The 21,090-nt window shown below is 41.2% G+C and overlaps 1 protein-coding gene across 1 annotated transcript in view; it reads left to right on the top strand.

Annotated features, from left to right (window-relative positions):
* LOC123027555 (von Willebrand factor D and EGF domain-containing protein-like) overlaps positions 1-21,090 on the top strand; it is a 160,204-nt gene that overhangs the window by 40,851 nt on the left and 98,263 nt on the right. Inside the window, exons 7-11 of the mRNA XM_044438489.1 lie at positions 4,737-4,898; positions 10,468-10,572; positions 14,742-14,856; positions 16,018-16,268; positions 17,253-17,472. Coding sequence (XP_044294424.1) covers positions 4,737-4,898; positions 10,468-10,572; positions 14,742-14,856; positions 16,018-16,268; positions 17,253-17,472 — 853 coding nt within the window. The remainder of the gene's footprint in view (positions 1-4,736; positions 4,899-10,467; positions 10,573-14,741; positions 14,857-16,017; positions 16,269-17,252; positions 17,473-21,090) is intronic.

Raw genomic sequence — 21,090 nt, 5'->3', positions numbered from 1 at the left:
TTTCTTTTTCTTTGAGCAAAATGAGAGGCATTTTTCTTGAGGAAGAAAATATAGTGGGCTTGGGAATGTTTATCAGTCTTTGCCCAGTCTACTATAGTATCTTGTTCAGGAAAAAATGCGGTTGTGGTGCCCACAACCACCACATTTTGCTGAAGAAGGGAGGGAGGGAGGCCTGCTCTTGAGTGTATGCAGAAGTGGTGCTGAGATTTCAGGAACACTTTTTGCAGAACTTTTACATTTGGTTTTATGTTTGCATGACGGGAATACATTGAACATTCTTTACCTTTACTACTGCATTCGGTTTGTGATTGTGTGGAGGAAAACAAGGGATATCCAGTTGCTTTTGTGTAGGAAGATTAGATGTTGTAAACCTTTGGATTCACCTTAGCTGGCTCCTTGGTTTCACCTCTGACCTGCTCTCCACTGAACCAGTTTAATTGGCCTCAGGCCACTGCTGCACATTGTTCCAGTGGCAGGATCCATACAAATATGCCTTTTGTTATGGGAACTGGAACTGCTAGGTCCGCTTTCTTCTCTGCAGATTTTATCTAATTGATATAAGATTGTGTTTAAGTGAATCAAAACCATGCTGTCTCTTCTATTTCTCTGTAGGCTTTTATCCCAGTTAAACCCTAGTTCACTGAAGCTCAAAATCACAGTATTATTGCTTCTCAATTTTGTGCATCTGGAATCTATACGCTTGACTGTATTTCCCAACGCATTTGAATTTTAAGTGTCAGAGCTAACTATCTGAGCTGCCTGGTACGCAGCTGTAGTCTACAGTTGAATGGTGGTCTATTAAGATCATTATTGTATATCTTATCAAGTAATAGTTTTATAAGGCCAAACATAGTGAAATCTATTGTTAAAATTATTTGGATGGGAATGATTCTCAGACATAGTATTTCAAAATGGTAGATATTACAAAGTGTGATTCTTTCCTTACTGAAGTAAGGAAAATGCCATACTTCTTAATGGCAGAATATAGCTTACTAAAATTCAAGGAAGCCAACATGTTGTGTGATTTACCAGTAAAGGGAATGTACCCTGACTCATACATTTTGCTAGGGGCATGGTTGAAACCCACATTCTCAAAGGACAGAAAAGTGACAGACTTAACATCATCCATTTATTGGTATGCTGCTTTTCCATGGTAAGAACGTGCTTAAAATGGCTCACAACACCAAAAATTTACAAAATAAACTTTTTACAAATCATAATATGGTTTAAATAAGAATATGTATTAAAGCATTTCACAGTGATAAATACGCACTAGGATTAAACAGTGCAATAATAATTATATTAATGAGCAACAAAGGAAGAATTATTATTACTAGTCTTATCACATTGCATTTATATCCCACCTTTTTCATCTTGCAGAGAACCAGAGGTAGCTGACATAGTTTTCTTCCACTCCCTTCCACAACAACAAACCTCAGCGATAGGTTAGTCTGAGAATGAATGACAGGACCAAAGTCGCCCAGTGAGCTTCATGACCAAGGGGGGACTGGAACCCAGGCCTCCCAGGTCTCTACCAACCAATCCGAATTACAGCAATAACCAACAGCTTCTATAGCTGGAGTCTGTTACAGCCCCACCTTTCCAGACCGGGTGGAAAGAGCTGAAGAAGCAGGGACCGGGGCTGGATCAACACCTAGGCTCGTTTCATTAAGATCTCAGCGCGGTGCTGCTATATGCACATCCCACACCCCTTGCTCCTAGAACACATGGGAAGAGTTGTGGAATGGCCACAGTCTTCATGCTGTTTTCCCATGGCACATAGATACTCTTAGTGCTATTAGTGATCGTTGCTCACTTGATGATATTTATCATTATTTGAGAATGTGTCAGCAGCTGGAAAGGAAATGCATGCAAGAAAATGACCCATTCGGTGTCCCCTATTTTGTAATTGTTTTTAGTTCAATTAGCTACGAGTACATACACCAGCAGTGGAATGAAAGTGGGCAAGATGCTGTTACCCCCTTCAGGAAAATGAAATACAATAAAATAACATCTTGGAGAAGGTGAAAGGGTGCCACTTCCTGCCCCATCCTCACAATGCCCATGGGGTGAAGCCAGTGAGACCCATAGCACCTCCATTCCTTCCAACCCAAACCAAGCAAGGGCAACCTCCTTCCATGCAGACCTTCCCCCTAGTTAGGTATATGATGGTCAAATGAACAAAAGGGCAGAGATACTATGAAAGGAAAACACAGCGGCACTTCCTCCTGTCCTCCTGCACCAAAAAAGAAAGAAACCATGGAGAAGGAGACGGGGGGCTGGCGCTTGCTCCTGCCCTTCCAAGCTGGTGGGACCAGCACCCACTTCCCTTCCACCCAAAGCCAGCAAGCAGTACTGCCTCCCACACAGTAGTCAAGAGGGTTTAATTCTGAGTCAGTCCATTGAGGTTAATGTGACTTCCTTCTGGGCAGACCTGCATTTCAACTACTTATTTGTTAAGCAAGAAGACAAGTTGGGAAGGCACAGAGAGACACCAGGGCCTATATTTTTTTCAGGGGGAAGTGCAGGGAGGCATTTGCTAGTCAAAGAGAGAAGGGAGATGGTGAGGGAGGCAGGAAAGCAACTGGAGGATCCCGGAGTTGCTGCCCTGTTTTGCAACGCCTGACCCTGGATGGGACACCAAGGCAAGGACAGCAGAGTGTGGGCACAGGCAGTGCAGCTGAAGCTCAAGAAGGAGATAAGAGAGAATAAAGCTGGCCATGAAAAGTGCACAAGAGAAGGAGAGGGACAGCTGGCCAGAGACAGAAGAGGAGTGGCTTCACATCCCACTGGAGTTACTTCAGGGAGACCCAGTCCTGGTCTGGGACTGGGGAGACCTAGTCCTGGTCTTACAGGGCTCACAACTAGCTTCAACACCCACATGGATACTGTAAACTTCATCATCGCTTGAGGATACTGCTGCCAGCAATAAATGCTATTGACATGATCAGTTTGTCCTATAATATCAATCCCTTCAAATGCTGTCAGTGCAGTCCAATTATGGGGATGTGGTAATAATACCATGCACATAACATGCTAATTAAGCAAGAAAAGAATAGGAAATTTCCAATGATGAAATATTGCCACCATCTGGACTATCTGGGGTGGGAAGATCTAAACCACCCCTTTTGTAACCCAGCTCTCAAGACTGTGAGCATATCACTTGCTAGATTCAGTTTTATTAAAAACAATTTTTTAGCATTCATAGTAGAGGAACAGTCCAAAAAAATCAGGAAAACATAAACCCAGAAAAGGTTAAAGTATTATAGCAGTGTTTTTCTAAAATCCCTTCTTTGCTGAAGACTTAAAGTTGTGAGGGCTTTTGCTATCAAATTCTGAAGGAAGTCACTGATATAATGAAGAAATACAGGTTACCTTGCAGATAGGGAGAAAGGAGAAAGATTGGTGAAGTGTTTATGTGGTTGTAACTATAGGGATTGGGCTCACTCCTCCTATTAAAGAGCCTCCAAAGGTTCTGCATACAGATTTTGATTTAGACAAGGGAGAGTATCCAGAATTTGCAGCTGAAATACCAAGGAATTCAAGGATAGGCCAGGCAGTCACTGAGAACCAGATAATTTCAAATTTTGTGGGAAGTTCAGTGTGTGAACTGGTGTGGACCTAACATCATTAATCTGAGGGGATGGCTGAAAGGGTAGACCAGCTGTCAAGTGTCAGAAACTCTAAGCAAGTGGCTCTGAAACAGGAGGTTTGAAGGTGTCATTTGTTCTTTTCACAACTGGGAAGGGAGGACGGGCATTTAGTTTGGAAACCAACTTCTGACCAATCACTGACCATATCCCAGACAGCCAGGAGTACAACTTCGGTGACTTCCCTGGTTATTGACTTCTGCAATACTGTTGTTTTGTACCTCAAAGCCAGCCTAGTGGTTAGGCTTAACCTAATAAATTCATTAGACAGCCTTTGCCCTGATCTGCTTGGAAAGAGGGGGAAAGGACTGGTCTTGACAGTACCTATAACTGCAATATATGGAATCATAAGAGCCACGTCTGTCCCTTCATATGAGGACCATTTCTGTGTCCACAAATAGAAAGGATGGAGAATAATGAATTACTTGCACTGATTGCACATTCCCTCTTAAATTGGCAATGTATGTGACATCTGCCTAGCCTACTAAATACGAAGGGGCTTTTTTTTTTTTTTTGTGGGGGGATCTACAATCAAATGTAAAACCTCACTAGAGAAACATAAACCAAATAGAGATCTGAAGATCTGTGCTCAACAGATTTTCCCCCATGCTCAATCCTAGTCAGGAAGCAAGTCAGGCTGAGATCAGGTCCATGAAATGAGGAACACTAGGGCCTTCTTTGCTCAAAAGTACACAAAGTAGGCAATTCTTTGCAGAAAGCATGCAAACTACACACAGCCCCCACCGGGTGTATGAGACAGTGTGGAAGAAGTGCAGGTAGTGGATTCATCGCTGCTCATGAATTTGAGGGAAAGTGGGAAATCCAAAGATGCACAATCGCTGGAGCACTGCCAAGTAGTATTGCCCTTCTCCACAGCAACTCTTTTATTCAAATATGACTGTGAAAAGGTATATTATTTCCATTAGAATTTCTACTCTGTGTTCAGCGCTAATCAAATTCCTTTTGCAGCTCCATAACTGACCAAAATTGACCCAAAAGAAAAAGTATTAATCAGGATCATTTGAAATATAAATATATGTAGACCTGTAATGATTCATTCACCTCTTATTGCTTTCTTTCCTATAGTATCACAATGGTAAGTGGATATCCAGAGAACATGAAATCACAAAAGCGAAATTTTTGAACTTGACAGCTGCTGAGTGTCAGATCCCTCCTCTGAACAATACAGGAGCAGAAGCTATTCGTTTCATGAGGGATATTGAACCCTACGCAAGATGGCAAGTGAAAGTAGGAATTTCTTGTGCTACTAGCAAAACAATTTTAAGAGAGATTTTTCAAGCCTTGTGATGATAAAATGGAGATTACAGATTGCAGCTCCTTGCTAATCACTGTGAATAGGGGCACAGAAGTCCAAGAGATCTTTAGTATTGCCTAACAATAAATAAGAAAACAAAGGAATAGCAGAAATGACAATTTTAATAAGTAGTCTTAAGGTGCAAATTACAATCACTGTTCCTAGTAATCATCCTGAGCTGATAGGGTGGGTGAATCAATTCTTAATCATCTGCATTTCATTTCTAGAGGCATAGACTGAAATAGTTGATTAGGTCACAAGTACGAAATTACTTCAACTTTATACCGCTGTCCATATACTGAGAAGGGGCCTCTTTGTCTCTTATCCTCCGTGTTGACATTGGTATGTAAAACAGTCTTGCTGAAAGAGAAAATTGCAGACTGCCCAGCCTCTTTAAATGTCGCTGTAGAGAAACGGAAGCTGCACTCTGGTGAGCACCTTCTGCGAGGCAGGTATAACAAGCATTCCACTGGCCCAAATGCTGACCATAGAGATCTTGCCCAAGAAATTGTCTCACGTGTGCCAACACACAGTTGGAAGGTAGCCACCTTCCCTCTGTCACTAACATTGCTGCACCAGGCACCAGTTCTTGCTTGCCTCGAACCTTCCACCCATGGTGCTGCTTGACATGCACCGCTTTGCCCAGATGCATGTCACCCCATGCCATGTGGATTCTAGAAAACAACCTCTTTGCTGCTCCTTGAGGGCCTCTTATGCCCCTATCCCTCATTCTCCAGGTCCTGTTCACCTGCCATCCTCCAAACCAAGGGAGAACAACTTAGGGTCTCCAGAACCTTTGGTCTACAATCCCTCACTAGTAGGGATGTGTAAAGCAACAAAACCTGAGCTTACCAAAGTTCTCTGAATTCCTTCCTGAAGTTTGTTCTGACCATATCAGATCGTGAGCTTTGGAGCCTCTTGTTTTGCTTTGCTTCTTTTCACCTGAAAATCACATGTAATCATGAGCTGTGCACATCTTTGAAATGTACACATTTCATTGATTAAAGTGCATCTGTGTACATTTTCAAAAGCACACCTTTTTCTTGCACATTTTTGAATGTGTGTATCCTGTCCATCAATTTTGGGGGGATGGGGGGGTCCACAAATGACACTATAAGCTCAGAAATGTACAAGCTTCAATTGCAGAATGTATCTAAGACAATGTTCAGTCTGAAAATTGCAATTAAGTAAATCCTGATCAAAAATAAATGGAAGAAAATATGTCATACATCCCTACTGTTGAGTCTGCTCCCATGCAATCCATGTGGTGCACAGGAATTTTGTTCCCACCACATTGCCCACATCAGAGTGTTTTGGATGATGTATGTAAATTTGCTGCAGTAGCCTGTTGACTTTTCAAAGATGCATCTTTTTGATAGGGAGAAGGAGACCGGTATTTATTTATTCTTTTAACAAAAGCACAGTAAGCAAAAGAAATTGAGTTTATTTGAATTTCTTATTACAAAGAAGTTGCAGATGTTCTAGCCATTATTAATATTCATTGGTTTGATCATTAGTGCTGTGCTAAGAAAATAAACATCTTGAAGGCTTGGGTGAAAGAAAGAAATTAAGGTTAAAATTGCATTCGAAGTGATCAGATTAGGTCAGTTTGCTTTTGCCTGCAAAATGTTTGAATGTAAAATTAACCCTTCTTTAAACTCCATGGTTTTCATCAACTGGGTCTAGAATTTTCTCAAAGTTAGGAGCTTTGAAACCTCTCACATTAACTTTATCTGGGACTTTATTGCTGTGTCTGCTAGATCTTGTGGAGGCTGTTCCCAATCAAGGGCTTAAGACTAAACCACCCGAACAAATAACTATACTCAAATTAAAGTTTCACTTTTGTTTTCAGATTTGAGCCACTGGCTTTTTTCTTTTTACAAATTATGTGCTAACTAGATGCCCTTGGAATAGCTTTTAATCTTACCATTAAAAAAACCTTTTAAAATGCTTCTCTCTATGAAGAATGGGACTAGATAGCTCTTCTTTTAAATCAGATGCTGTAATGATTGGTTTTTTCCCCTTAAAATTGTGCCAGGTTATGCTGATTCAGTTTCATTTTCTCTGAATAACGTCTAATGTCCTTTCCCCATTTTGAATTTCAAATGCTGGACATGGTAATCTTTCCTGCTCCCATGCCACCTTTTCAGACTTGAGTGAAAATACCTAATAATGTATTATCAATTTAAAGGAATGCAAGATATCATTCCCAGGGACACTTCACTTTATCGGGATCCTTTCGGCTTACTGTATTTTCTTTCCATCTTCAGACAGCAGAAGGATTTAAAATAACAATTTAAAGGAGATTTATTTTTGTTATTTGATACTCTTGCCCTTCCTTTCTCTTCTTACTCTTTCCTGTCTTCCCCAATAGATATATTTAGATTGTAATCTCCTTGAATTTTTTTGCTTATGAAATTATATACCATGCCGTGTAGACTGAAGATGTTGGTGATGAAGATTGGCTGAGCAAACTGAAGTCTTTGATTAAGACCTTTGGTGTTCCATTTGTTTGTCTGTATGTTCATGCACAGTAGCTCCATGGATCACTGAGATACCAGAATGAAAACTGGTATGCATATTTCAAGTTTAATTACCAGTTGGACCAATGCAACCATTTTCAGAGAGGAGTAAAAAATGCAGAATATAACATCAAGACATCAATCTAAAAGTTGATGTGGGTGTAAAGGATATTGTTCTGCATTTCAGTGATAAATCCCAGATCAAAGGTATAAGTCCCAATTAATTCCTATAACCCTTTTCAAGGGAAATAGGAAAGATACAGATCACAAACACAGTGAAACTTGTCCTTTAATGAAAGAGATATTTGAATAATAGTGTGAGTGTTCTGTATTTCACACACAGTTCAAAGAGAACTTGCAATGCAAGTTATAAAAAGTGATATCCAACATTTTAAAAATATGAACAATAGTTTTACTTCCATGCCCATTTTCAAAATGCAAGTTAAACTACAATAGACCCCCCAAGTATGAGGCTTCATTAATAAATGGTCAAGTGAAGTGACACCCTTAGTTTAAATGAACTTGAGGGTATTCTGTTTGCAAATGTATCTCTAAGTTTCTTTGAAATGGGAAAACTTTGGATCATTAGAATGTTGGAATGATGACTCTTATACAATCAAGACGAATTTGGTATTTCACCTTTAAATTTACCAGCATGAGTTTTTAGAAAAGAAGAAGGAACTTCCAAATGCAAAGTAACTGAATAGCTTGCCTGAATACTGACACATTGGAGAGAAAGTTGGTATACACATTCAGGACAATATTCTACATTTAAAGTAAAAAACCAAGCTCAGCACCTGCATGCATTTTTCAGAGTGGCTATAAAACATAACACCATGTTATTTCCCTATCTCTCACACTCTCTTAAATGTAATATATTGGAAGGAATGCTATGGCATTCTGTTTACAGGTTTGAATACATGCTTTACATTTCTAGCCATTTTAAAAGGGAGTGTGGAATAAAAAATATGCAATATATGGTTTTGAGAGCAAAAGGTGCCATGCATATTTTAAATACAATTCCTCTTTTATCTCCAAAATCTAGTTTGGTTTTCACACATTTTTGAAGAGAAATAAGTGATGCCTTGCTGGTATTACTTGCTGAAGTAATATCAGTAATAAAAACAACCTATTTTTGCATTGCATTTCTGTGTTAATTCTAATATTGCATTTCTGTATAGCCAAATACTGAATGGGGCTACCAGATTCAAAGACTAATTCCTATACAAAAGAAGAAGAAGAAATATGGGAAGAAAGATTGGCTGACTATTCCTGGACAAGAAAGCCATATGAAACTTTAAAAAAATACTAATATCACATGATATTGAAGTGGTTATCTAAATATGCTAATTTTCTAATTTTAATAGAACAAAAGACAGAAGTCAGATTCAGTTTGATTTTCTTCTCGCACTAAAGAAATCAAAGAACTGAGAATCAGTGCTGAGAACCCACAATTTATTTGAGTGGGATGGTGTACACTGGTATCCTGCAAGAACAGGGGGTTTGACTGATGGCCTTTATGGCCCCTTCCAACTTTACTATTCTATGATTCTATGAACCCAGAATTTCATCCCTACCCACAACATCTAGGATTGAATTGAGATTTAAGCTGCAGTTACAGGATCAACTGCACTTGCAGGATTGAGACTGTCCCTGTCATTTTTTCCTATAGCAGCCCCCCCATCCCCTGATAATGCTACTTAGAGTCCTGGTTCACAAAATTGCTGCTGTCAAGCATGGCTTATTAGTCACAATGGGTTGGTGGCACCCATGGGTACTGCAGTGCAGAAGCCCCAACACCACTGTACCTTCTTACATAAGAACCCAGGAAGGGTGGTTTGCTGTGGTGATTGATGTGTTCAGGTTGCAAATGGCTTGTCAGCCATCCCAATGACCCACCCTTACCAGATGTAAGAAGAAGCTACGGCATTCCCCAATCATGTCCCCAATATTCAAAATGGCAGCCGCCACTTGAACAGGAAAGCCTGTGATGAAATTCATGTATGGAGGGTTCTGGTTGGGTGTGAACCTGGTCAGAGGCCAGGAGACCCTGATAAATGTGTGAACTATCATGGGCTGATGTGCGGGATCCCCAAAACTTGGGGATGGAGGAATCACCTGCATGCAGAGCCATGGAAGATCCCTTACTCTTATGGAAGGCAGATACTGGATTCAATTTCCTGATAATATATGGAAAGGATGATTTGGCTAACCAGGAACAGGAGGAAAGCTACTGTGCATTCCTGCACTCACTATCAAGTATAACTGAATGTCTGTCAAAAAGATCCAGATATTGCCAACACTGTACCAGTCATGTTCAGTTAAATATTATATGACAAATTGCATTTGTTATGATGACCTGAACTTCCCTCTTTTTGCCTATTACTCTGTTTCCAGTTAAATGCATGGTGCTTATACCTGTTATAAATACATATGGCACAAAAGTCAGCCCCTATTTTTATAACATTCCCCTAGGAAAGAATGCTTTGAGCATTGCATCATGAGTTCATCAATGCTTTAGGAATCGAAATCTATCTTGGGCGGAGTAGAGGGCAAAAAATGCCATCCAGAATTGTCTTTCTTTGAGACCTTCTCAATAGAATCTTGTTGACAGCCACATGATTCCTCTAGAGTAAATGTTTTATGGATTGCAGTCAAAATGTCTGAAGCTGAATTTATAGTGCAAAATTGTGTGTGCTTGAGTAAGAAATTTACAGGAAGATGTTTAACAAAGTACACAGTTATCAGAAACCCCAGATTTTATCCAAGCAAAAAGATATTTCAGTAATAAATGAATGGCTTTTCAGTTTGCAGCATCAAGTGATTTGTTAGCTTGCAGGAAAGTAACTTGCAAGTGGTTTAATTTATCTTCTTGGCAGACATTTAGTGCAGGGGTGTATTGGGCATGTGCTTTTGAATCTGCAGACAGAATCTATATGGAATATGATCACATAAAATGATATATTTTTGTATATTTTAGATTTCTAATAATGGATTCCAGTACAGTAATTCGAAAGTTTTGACCTTGTATGACGGAGTTTGCCAGGATTGTGAATTCCATCAAAATGGGCTTTGTAAATTAAAGGTAATTTCAAAGCACTTAGAGGTTTAATACAGAGCATCAATCTTTTTCTTAACCCTCAAGCTTCCTTGGGTTGGCTGTGTAGCTTGACAAGCCTCAGAGAAGCAAATGTGTTTATTGATCAGCTGGAAGGCTAAATATATTTCTTCCATTCACTTGTAAATTCTGCCCTTTTTGATATAAATAGCCAAGAAACCACACATTGTACATAAAAATGTTTCTTCCAAATAAAATAATGTATATGTACACAGAATTTAGCACCTCTGTGCTGCAAATGTTCATGAAAGTAAATGAAACCAGGGAAATAGCAGTGCTCTGTGATTATCTCTGATAAGGCTTCTTTCACACGCAGAACTTCTTGACTGTACAGAGTTCTCTTGGTGTCTGCAAGCAACTTCTTTTTTTCTAATGTATGGTGTCAAATCCTTACTAGTCCTCTCAAATGTTCTGGGAATGTTGCAACTACCAATCCTTTTATTTCTCTGAAGTCATTATCTTCAAACATAAATGTACTTGCCACAGTTGAGAACCAACTCCGAATGGCCATATATGCTTGTTACACTCTGAACAGCATTTTGTTGACATTAGGCATGGAAACCAAGCCCTGCTGTAATTACTTTTGGATTTAGCTGGTAGGTGCTGCCACCAGCTCATCTCTTTCTTTATACCTGATTAGTTCAGTATTTTAGTTGATGACATTTAGTTAAGAATTAGGTCTTTTAAAAAAGTTAGGAAACTTTCCAGCCTATTATCTCCATTTCCTCTACATTACATGAAATGCAACTTATTTGAAATAACCATGCAAAGTCATTAGAAATGAATAATTGAGATACAAAGAATTGTTAATATAAATGCATATTAAAGAATGATGAAGAAGGGACTGACTTAAAAAAATATAAAAAGCAAGCCTTGTTAATAGTAGGATTTATTCAGGAAAAAGTGCAGAAAGGTCCATAATATTACTACAGATCATCTTTTACCAATGTTTTTGAGGTATATTACAAAACTAATTGAAACACTGAAACTGTTATCAGTGCATGGAAAACAACCAGCAAATGAGAGCTCAGTTAAAATACTTGAAATACTTCAGGAAGCAAGAACGCCTGGGTGACTAAACAATTTGCCCTTCGTGCTTCAGAGGAAGCAGAGTTAGTGGCAGGCCAGGCTTTGTGGAGAAGTCCTTCGAAGGTTGGTGGCCCCACTGCTTCTACTAGTTTGGAGGTGGGCATCAGCCAAAGAACCTGGGCAGTGGGAAAGCTCTTTGGGGGCAGGTGATCCCTTTAAGTGCTTGAGTCCCAACCTGACTGGACTTTAAAGGCAAAACCCAAACATTGAAATGGGCCAGGACGTGGAAAGGCGGCTGGTGAAGGCTTTGAGTGTGGCCTTCGGTAGCAGAGATGAGGGAGCCGTGTGAGCAGTGGCAGTCGGGACAGTGTCTGCTGCATGCCGTAGCAACTGGCGCCTGGGAACCATCCTTTGAATGTATTTCCTCCAGCTCTTGAAGCGGCACAAAGCAGCCACAGTCTGTGGCCAACCTGGCTGTCCCGTGTCCTCTCCTGTCTCATGTCTCAGTGGAAGGCATGCTAGGAAAGGAGGTTGTGATCTTCTAGGGCCAATTACTGGGGAGGGGAAATGAGCTCCCACTGGCCAGTCATCAGTCCGTACAATAGTGTGTGCTGCACATCCAATGCCTGTTTACTTAGAAGGAAATACCATTGTCTTCAAATGCACTTAGGCTGTGATCCCAATCCCGCTTACATAGGAATAAATATCACTGAATGCAGTGGGGCATATTAAGGTTGTGCTGTGAATCTGCTGGCTAGCTAAGTGCAGTCGAACAATGATAAATTAAATAGACCTCTTATGAGGCAAAAAGGTTCAAGAGCTCACATTGGTGTAGAACTCCAAATTTCTCGAAAATGTGCAACAGTGAGTACAGTCCAGATTCTCAGTGCTGGTAAACACCCTACAGATATTTTCCACTGGACTGGCACTAAATCCTAAAGCTTCTCAGACATAGCTCATTCACCTTGAAGCTTTCCTGCTGTGAAAGTCAACAGGTGGGGGAGTGTTGTGACATGCTAATTAGTTCTTATTTCATGAGGCTCTGTTTGTTGTCGCTGAAGCCTTGCAGTTGAACTGAACTTTTATATTAATGGTGAGCCTTTTAAAGATGGACTTGACCCTTAAAAGGTAAAAAATAACTGCAGTGGGTTAAATAAATGCCACCAATTTTTCTCCCACCCTTTTTCTAATCTCAGACATTGCATTCTTATCTTCCTTCCTCTTGCATCCTCCTTCCCAGCAGGCTGCTGGGGAAGAAAAGAATGGTCTTGCCAGAGGCCTAATGCAATTGCTCACAGAGGGCTTCGAAAAATGAGGCTGAGAGCTACACATAAGCTTAGGGCTGAGTGCTGTCCACCCAGGTACAAGGATGTAATCTGCATACAGCACACTGCAGAGCAGGGATGGCCAAATCCCAGCATTGATGATCTACCTTGTTTAATAGTATCTGAAGTCCATCAACTCAAGGCAGGTGTGACATAGTGGAGAACAGACATACACTTAGAATTAAGGAAGAGCAAGTACAAACTTAACTCAGGATTAAATTTAATCATTTGCAAACTTAATTATTTTCACAAACAAAGCTACTCCTGATTTCCCCTTCAAACATTGTTTGTTTGTTTCAGCTACCTAATTTAGAAAGAGGGAGTGCAGGAGAAAGTCCTCTTGTTGCTGTTAAATGATTGACTTACTGAGCCCAGGCTCCCACTGGGAAGGCTAAGAGTGTTGCCTCAGGTAGGAGGAGCATTCCCCTACAGCCACAGCCCGCTCCTGGTGTTGCTCTGGCTAGCGAGCCGTGGCCAGTGAGCTAGTGACAGTCATGGTTCCCCAGTGGCCACTGGACACCCATTGCCCAGGCTCCTCAGAGTGAGGTCCTGTGGCACCATTCCGGAGTGTCCCGCCCACTGCTTTCCTGCCATGATGGCTGAAGCAGGAAACTGTCTAGCAGGGCTCTCCAAAGCAGCCAGCCAGTCCAGGGCCTCACTCTGTGGACCACTCACAGGAGAAGCTGAAGCCCACCAGTTGCTCTAGAGACCTGCAGCAAGAAAGTAGCCGGCCAGAATCTCGGAGGCACCAAGACCTCAGCCCAGTGCTTCACCCTGAGTGAGGGCAGTCTCTCACAGCAGCATGGTGAAGTACCAGTTTGCTATTACCCCGGTTATGTGTGTGTGTGTGTGGGAGGGAGGGGCAGGATCCTGCCACAAGTGGCAACACAGCATCTTGGGCCAGCAGTCAGAAATCGTTGTGGTTCTCCATTAGATCCAGCAGATCAATTTCCCCCAGAGGAAGGAAGAATCTGGGAGAAACACTACTTGGATCATATGTCTGACCTTCATAGTTGTGGATGTGGTCAATCTCAGAGTCCATGGACCAGAAATGCAGTTGTTTGTGTGTGAAGAGGCAGCCTGATTCTGGATAGGAATGGTGAAAAAGTCTGTGTTTCAGTTAAAAAAATGAAAGAAAGGCAGGCTAGTCCTGGGGCAAGACTCACACAGCGAATATAGAAGCACAGCACTGCATCTTATTCTGACTAAGGATTTGTTCTTAGAAGGGGCATGCAATATTTTCTGCTTGATAAATGGCCTCCAAGCAGATTGACAGGTTTAAAATGTCAATATATGTAGAAGCAAGGGATATTTTGCAAAGCTTTGAGGAACCAGTTTTGCTTTGCATACAGGGTCATAAATAAAAAAATCCCATATCTATAGTATGTGGAGGGAAAAGCCCTGGTGGTCACACTTGTGCTTTTCTTTTTAGATATTAACTCCTTAGCAAGCCAAATTTTCAGATGTATCAGATAATTAATCACTCCAATAATAGGTGTCTCATTAATGATCATGTATAGCATGAGTTTCATGCAAATTTTTGTTGCAGAGGCATTACCTAGCAGCCAAAGATAAGACATTCAGAACTGCAAGAACCTGACAATGAAGCTGGTAATACCAGTGTCATTTCAGCAATATTTGAGATGCGCTTTATTCTTCCCCCTGGGGAACCAAGTGCTAGCATTTAAACTGCTGTCATTTCATTATTCTTACAGCAAACTATTTCATCCTATCTCAAGCAATTACTAACTGCTAATTTGTCTTTTCTTTTTTTTCTGCCAGGAAAATGCTTGCCATATAGATGGGCAATGCTATGCCAAAGGCGATTCAAACCCTACCAGCTCATGTCTACTCTGTGAGCCTGCAATTTCTAAATTCACCTGGTCTATCAATAAAAGTAAGCCCAACAGGCATCAGAGAATTAGTCAGTCTTCGCCCTTTAGTGCCAAAGTCCATATATTCCTATTCTTGTCCTGCACCTGTGCAATGAATATATATTTGACATTTCTCTAGGCTGTAAGCCACATTTTTGCAGGGAAAAGCCTTATTCTTGTTAATTGGAATACTGTGGAGCAAAGTAGGTAGCAGATTTTAGAACCTACTGGTTTTACACGGGTTCCAGTGCAAGTTCAAATATTCCTGCATTCTCTTCCAAGCCAATTGCCAGCCTAGAAATCGACAATCCAAGAGAAGTCAGAACTGATAAAAAGCATATTAGGCCATGGTTGCCCTTGAGAATCTAGGAGCAGCACTGGGCCAGTGCCTAAGGGGTGCGAGCCCTTGGGCACACCCTTAATGAGCCCCATTCCTCAGGGAGTCTCCCTGCTCCTACCATTGGCACCAGCTTCCATTGTCCTTTGTCCCATTGCTACCACTTGCTTGCATCACGGGCAGGCAGTAAACAAGGAGATGTTGCATCTCCTGCTGTTCTATTGCCTGCATCAGAGGGAAAGGCGGATGGACCAGCAGGCTACCATGGTGAAGAGCAGGACCAGTTCTGGTGGGGCCTGCTGGGGTGTGGACCCTCATGGTCCTGGCGAAATAGAGCTCCTTGCTTTTTTCTGGGTTTCCCGCAATTTTTACAGTTATTTGCCCATAAATGTGCATCCCTAAGCCACAGCAATCACAATCAAAGTCAGAAGCTAATCATTTGCTACTAAAATATGAAATGACTTCTGTGCCTCCACCTCTTCTCTCCAGAGGGAGAGAGAGAGAGAGAGTCATTCACATATTTTTACTCCTCGTCCCAGATAAGATGATAACTTGAGGGGATAATTTAGACTCTGTGATTTCTATTATCAAATGTTGATTAAAAGAAGAACAAAAAGGCTAAGGTCAACATGAAGAACAGCCCACTAGGAACAAATGTACTGATTTTATCTGGTGTCTCTATTCCTGTAATTTTTACAGTATATATTATATTCTTGTAGGTCACCAACTTAAATTCTCATTCAATCACTTGTATCTTTCAGTAAATAATTGCCTTCTGGTTGTACCATGAATCAGAGAAATCACTGTATTTCATATCAGCCCTGTTGCATTTTGATATTTTGTTTAGGCAACTTGCCCCCGGTGTTCCATGCTCCCCCTGGCCAGCTGCTAGCATTTGAAGGAGAGAATTTTGTTTACCAGCTGGTAGCAGTGGATCCAGAGAGCTCGGCTGTGCTGTTTACCTTAGAAGGTGGCCCCCCGGAAGCCTCCCTCTCTCCTGCTGGCCTTCTCCTCTGGAAAGCCAGCTCTGCGGAATCGGAGAACTTTGAATTCACTGTGTCCGATGAATGCAACATGCAAAGCAGACACTCAGTCCAGGTAGGAAGGGGACTCTTCAGAAAACGGGTTTCTTGTGCTGTTGGTTACTTTCATTATAGCTAATAATTTGTTACTGTCTTTAAAAAGCTAAGATTTCAGCTATTTTCAAGTAAGTGCATATTATCCAACATGACAGTAATGATCAATTAATCTAATAAATATCTCAGAGAACGTAAAACCCATGCATAGCATGAACAAGAGAGGAGAATATCGATTGCTGTCTAGAAGAACACTTTTGCCGAGCCTGTTAATGGTTCATTAATCTGCTTTAAAATTCACTGTGTGCATTTGGATCTTTGAAGAGAAGCACATCACAACATAAAAGACCAGGTTTTAGCCATAAAGAGGAGATTATAATTCATTTGCAACGATATTTTTAGAGGTTCCTGTGCTCTTATGTCATTACTCCACTGCCTTGGTTTCTTGGCAGTGCTTCTTCTCTGCTTTGTCTTTATTGCAAGGTGTTTCATTAATCCTAAAACAGCACAGGCTAGTAAGGGAAATGCACAGAAAGAAGAAACTTACAATCTGAAGAGTCTGGCTAACGAGGGTTATGCGGAATGAACATAGATCCAGACCACCAGATCTAGAATGGACATTCTACCACACCCATATTTACCTGGGAGTATTAGCAAAATGTATAGGGTAGATCCCTTGCATAGTCAGGGCCAAACCTGACATTATGCAAAATGCCACTGAAATGGCAAGTGTGTGACTAGCACCGCTTTCCTTTCTTTAATGTCTAGAAGTTAACAGTGTCCTGACATGATTTCATGATAACCTGCAGTTGTGACATCAGGAATGGACTAAGTGTCATTATAATGTTACAAAGGGGAAGGGAAATAAACACACACTGTCGGTTTCCTGCGGCAGCCATGCATTTGTCACAGTGCAGATTGGTGCTCGGGGCCTCTCAGTAATGTTCCAGGCCATATAGTTTTGTATCTATGTTTTCATATTTGCCCCAGTCCTTCTATTTTTTAGGTTTCAGTGAAGCCTTGCAGCTGTGTGAATGGTGAAATATGCGTCACCAACATTCACTTCCCTCCAGGTGCTGGTGCATATCTCTGCACATGCCCCAGTGGCTTCGAAGGGGAACTTTGTCGGAACAGCAATAAAAATTGCAAATCAAACCCGTGTGCAATTGGCTCTTGTATAGATACAATAGATGGCTACATTTGTAAATGTCCAGCTGGTTGGAAAGGTAAGCTGAGCATCACAGTGGACTCTGAAGTCTTCTCCCTTTTGTGGTTAATTTTGGCACCGATCTATATGCTGTATGCTATGTCTGTCATGGGGAGGATATTTAAATACTAATTTGAATTACTGACCCTAAGATGATGGGGTTGTGTAGGATGAACAATTTCCTAGTAAGCTCACATCTTTGATGGAAGCTGGTTGTGAATTGGACACTTCTGCTAGTGTGGGTGGTCTGCACGGTGAGCTGCTTTACCTAATATGCAGCTGCTGTTTCAAGTGGTTCCATTAGCATCCAAATAGATAGGGATGTGAGCATGAGCAAAACTCATCAGGGTTCACTGAATTATTCCTCGAAGCTCATTCGGACTTGTGCCCATATCAATGGCATAGAGGGGTTTCTTTGCAAGAGAAACCCCCCATATTTTCATGCACTTGTTCCCAAAGTTTTCTCAATGAGGCACATTTTTTCAAAAGTGCAAACATGTCATGTGTACTTTTTCAAATGTACACATTGCTGAACACTTTTTGTGTGGAATCCAATCCTGAGCTTAGCAATATACAGACTTCGACTTACGGTTGCATCCATATCTGTGTTAGGTTCTGGGAAGTAGGAACTGGGTAAAATCCAGTCAAAACAAACTGATTTTTTTTTTCATACCTTCCGACACAGACATAGACCCTTGGGAGTGATAGTTATTATTCCATCCTTCTCTGTGACACCTTTTCAACTTCCATGCCACAGCATTCTCCTTCAGATGAAAGCAAAAGGTATCAGGGCAGATTTCACTGCAGCCGACAGTGGCAACTGATGCCACCTTTCATACTCAAGGTTGGCGCTATCATTAAGCATTCATCTCAGATGGCAGATGCTGGGAGATGGAGCAAGGTGCTGGAAAATGGATCTGCATGCTATGCAGCCTCTTCCGCATTCTCTGAGTCAGCCAGCTGCCTTCAGTTGCCATGGAGGATGCTGTTCAGTGTTGCAGCAGATCCATCTGCTAATCCAGACAGCTTTTGGACTTGTAACAGAAGGGAGCACCAACTTATTCTACACCGCAGGAAGCAAAATGTCTTGGGCCAGCCTATTCACACTTCTAAAGCATTGCCTTAATATACCGTCCGAAGCAAAGGCATGCGGGTCTCCACTGTGGTCAGATTTGTCTCCTGTCTAAATTGAATTTTGGAGCAGAAGGAAAAGCCCATGAATCAGATGTGTGTCGCACAATTTAGCCTATTGCTTAATTTGTGTCGATTAGGAAATACGAAGTGTTTCTGACATCTATAATTCTCACTTGTGTGAGGAGTTTCCAATAATCAGAGTCCACATCAAAGTCTTTTAGCAAGACAGAGGTATTGTTCCTTGATAAGTCACTAGATGTAGAATTAAAATGGAAGCTCAACACAACACTTAATATTAAATATATCATTCAGCCATGCCCTTTCCCTAACCTGATTCCCTGCATAATATCTCACAGACAAGGCTCATTTAGCAAAGATCCCGTCTAATGCCAAAAGAAAGTCTTCTGTTTGTAGGTTCAGCCTATTTTTATGTTCCCTGCTGATTTGCTGGGGAATTAGTCATGAATGGCCTTTCATTTGCCCCTTGAGTAGCCACTGTGAATGGCCACAGGGCTCGTTTTGCTTCTTGAAGGAGAGGCTTTAATTACTGATGTGAATGGCTAAATCAGGGGCTATTCATCACTAAGGAATTTTATATATTTCATTCAGTCTATTATCTAGGAGTCCAGACAAATTTCAGGCAGATTTTCATTTCGAAGTCGAGATGTTCAGCAAGCAAAACTGTCACATTTCCAGTAAAGTTAATTTAAGTCATCAAGGCATTCTTAGTATATATGATCCTGTTAGTCTTGGAAGCTGATACATTGCTCTACAATTGGGTTAAGCCTGACATGCTCAATAACATGAGAAAAAGAAAATGTGGGAAATTCAGTAGTTTTGACATCAAATGAAAAGAGGAAACATTTCAATTCTTTAGATTAAAGGAGATAAGATTATTCTTTCAGGTTTCCTCCAGTGGTAGCAAATGCATTGGGAACCCTTCCTTCCTTCCTTCCTTGCTCGCTTCCCTTTTGACCTTGGGCCACCAACCTCCATGGTTCACGCTGCATCTAGTTCACTTCCTCTGAATGCACTGTGTTCCTTCCTGTATTTGTCTTCCCCTGTATTTTCTTTTGTTTGTTTTTTGAGGGGGGTACGCAATTCTTGCCATTTCCATATTCCATGCTCTCTCTCTCTCTCTCTCTCTCTCTCTCTCTGTGTGTGTGTGTGTGTGTGTGTGTGTTTCTTTCATACTGCTGCAGCCTGATGCGCTCATATCCATGAAAGCAGTGGCAGAGTGGACAGTAAATGTTTGTGTCAGATAACTGTTCTTAAGAAGGAGATTTCCCATGCTCTGTTGTAGCAAATTGGATGATTTCTAATTCACACACTCAAATGCCTAAAGCGAATGGATGCCTTAGTACAACAAAGGGAGACTGAAGCCAAAGTATGAAGGAAATCAGATCCTGTGAGTATATAGGAACCTCTTCACTGCTATTGCGCGCACGCGCACACACACACACACACCCCACCACCATTTTCCATTACCTGGAAGAAACACTGCTTCCTAAGGTAATGCCCATTCTGGTTGAATGCTAGTCAGCTATTGATAATACCCTCCTCTTGAGCCACAGTATCATAGCAATAGGATATCTGCATGTTAATGGAAGAGTGGCCTGCTTCAATCACTTCTCTTTCCTTTCTAGTTCATTTAAATAAAATATTCATTGTCTTAGCATTGTTTTCATGACCTGAAAACAGCAAACACAGGGAGGAGGGGGCAGAAATGAAGGAGTGATTGAGTGACATAGGAATACCTCTCAATGTTTTAATGGCAGGTAAAAAAAAATATATGCAAGTATAGCTGAAGCCAGCTGGGAGGCAGATGATTTTACTTCAGGGCAGGTTCTGTTACAGCAATAAAAGCTTATCCTTGATGTTGTGTTTATGTCTCAATTCCCCAGAAAGCCATCAATAATCTAATGAGAAGGCAACGCTGCACTGCTCAAGTGACAAGACCGTTTCAGCATCACATCTTTACAAATGATAGCAAACAGATAGTAGAAACAAAGTGCTTACTCTTTAGAGAGCACCTTAAGTATTATCTCTGGAGAAGCAAGTTGCTGAAAATGTGGGAAGTGTTGTTATGCATACAGAAATACATGTGCATTCCTAATCCCTCTCGGCTATCACTGATAGGGCAACAGTAATTTAGGAGGCGTGCTGAGGGAACAGGTAGAGGGGCAAAGATAAACATGAGCAGGAGCAATGGGAATCTCTGTGTAGAGTGCGGGCCCAGAGTTCATTTACTGTAATTTAAACTTCTATAACATACCTTCCCACTGGGACATGATTCTAAATGCATTTTCAGATATTCAAAACATTCAGGGCAGATGCTCAAGGAAGCCATGTGACACCGTCATCAACAAGCTTGAACAATGAACTGAAAAGGGGCCAGCCCTCTTCCCTGAAAAGCACACTTTTTTCTATTTTCTTTTTGGGGTGCGTGTGTGTGTGTGTGTGTGTGTGTGTGAGAGAGAGAGAGAGAGAGAGAGAGAGAGCT

Source organism: Varanus komodoensis, unplaced genomic scaffold (genome assembly GCF_004798865.1).
Source record: "Varanus komodoensis strain SLA01 unplaced genomic scaffold, ASM479886v1 scaffold32, whole genome shotgun sequence".
Lineage (NCBI taxonomy): Eukaryota > Metazoa > Chordata > Lepidosauria > Squamata > Varanidae > Varanus > Varanus komodoensis.
The sequence above is the reverse complement of the archived record's forward strand: the minus strand, read 5'-3'. Positions and strand labels throughout refer to the sequence as shown.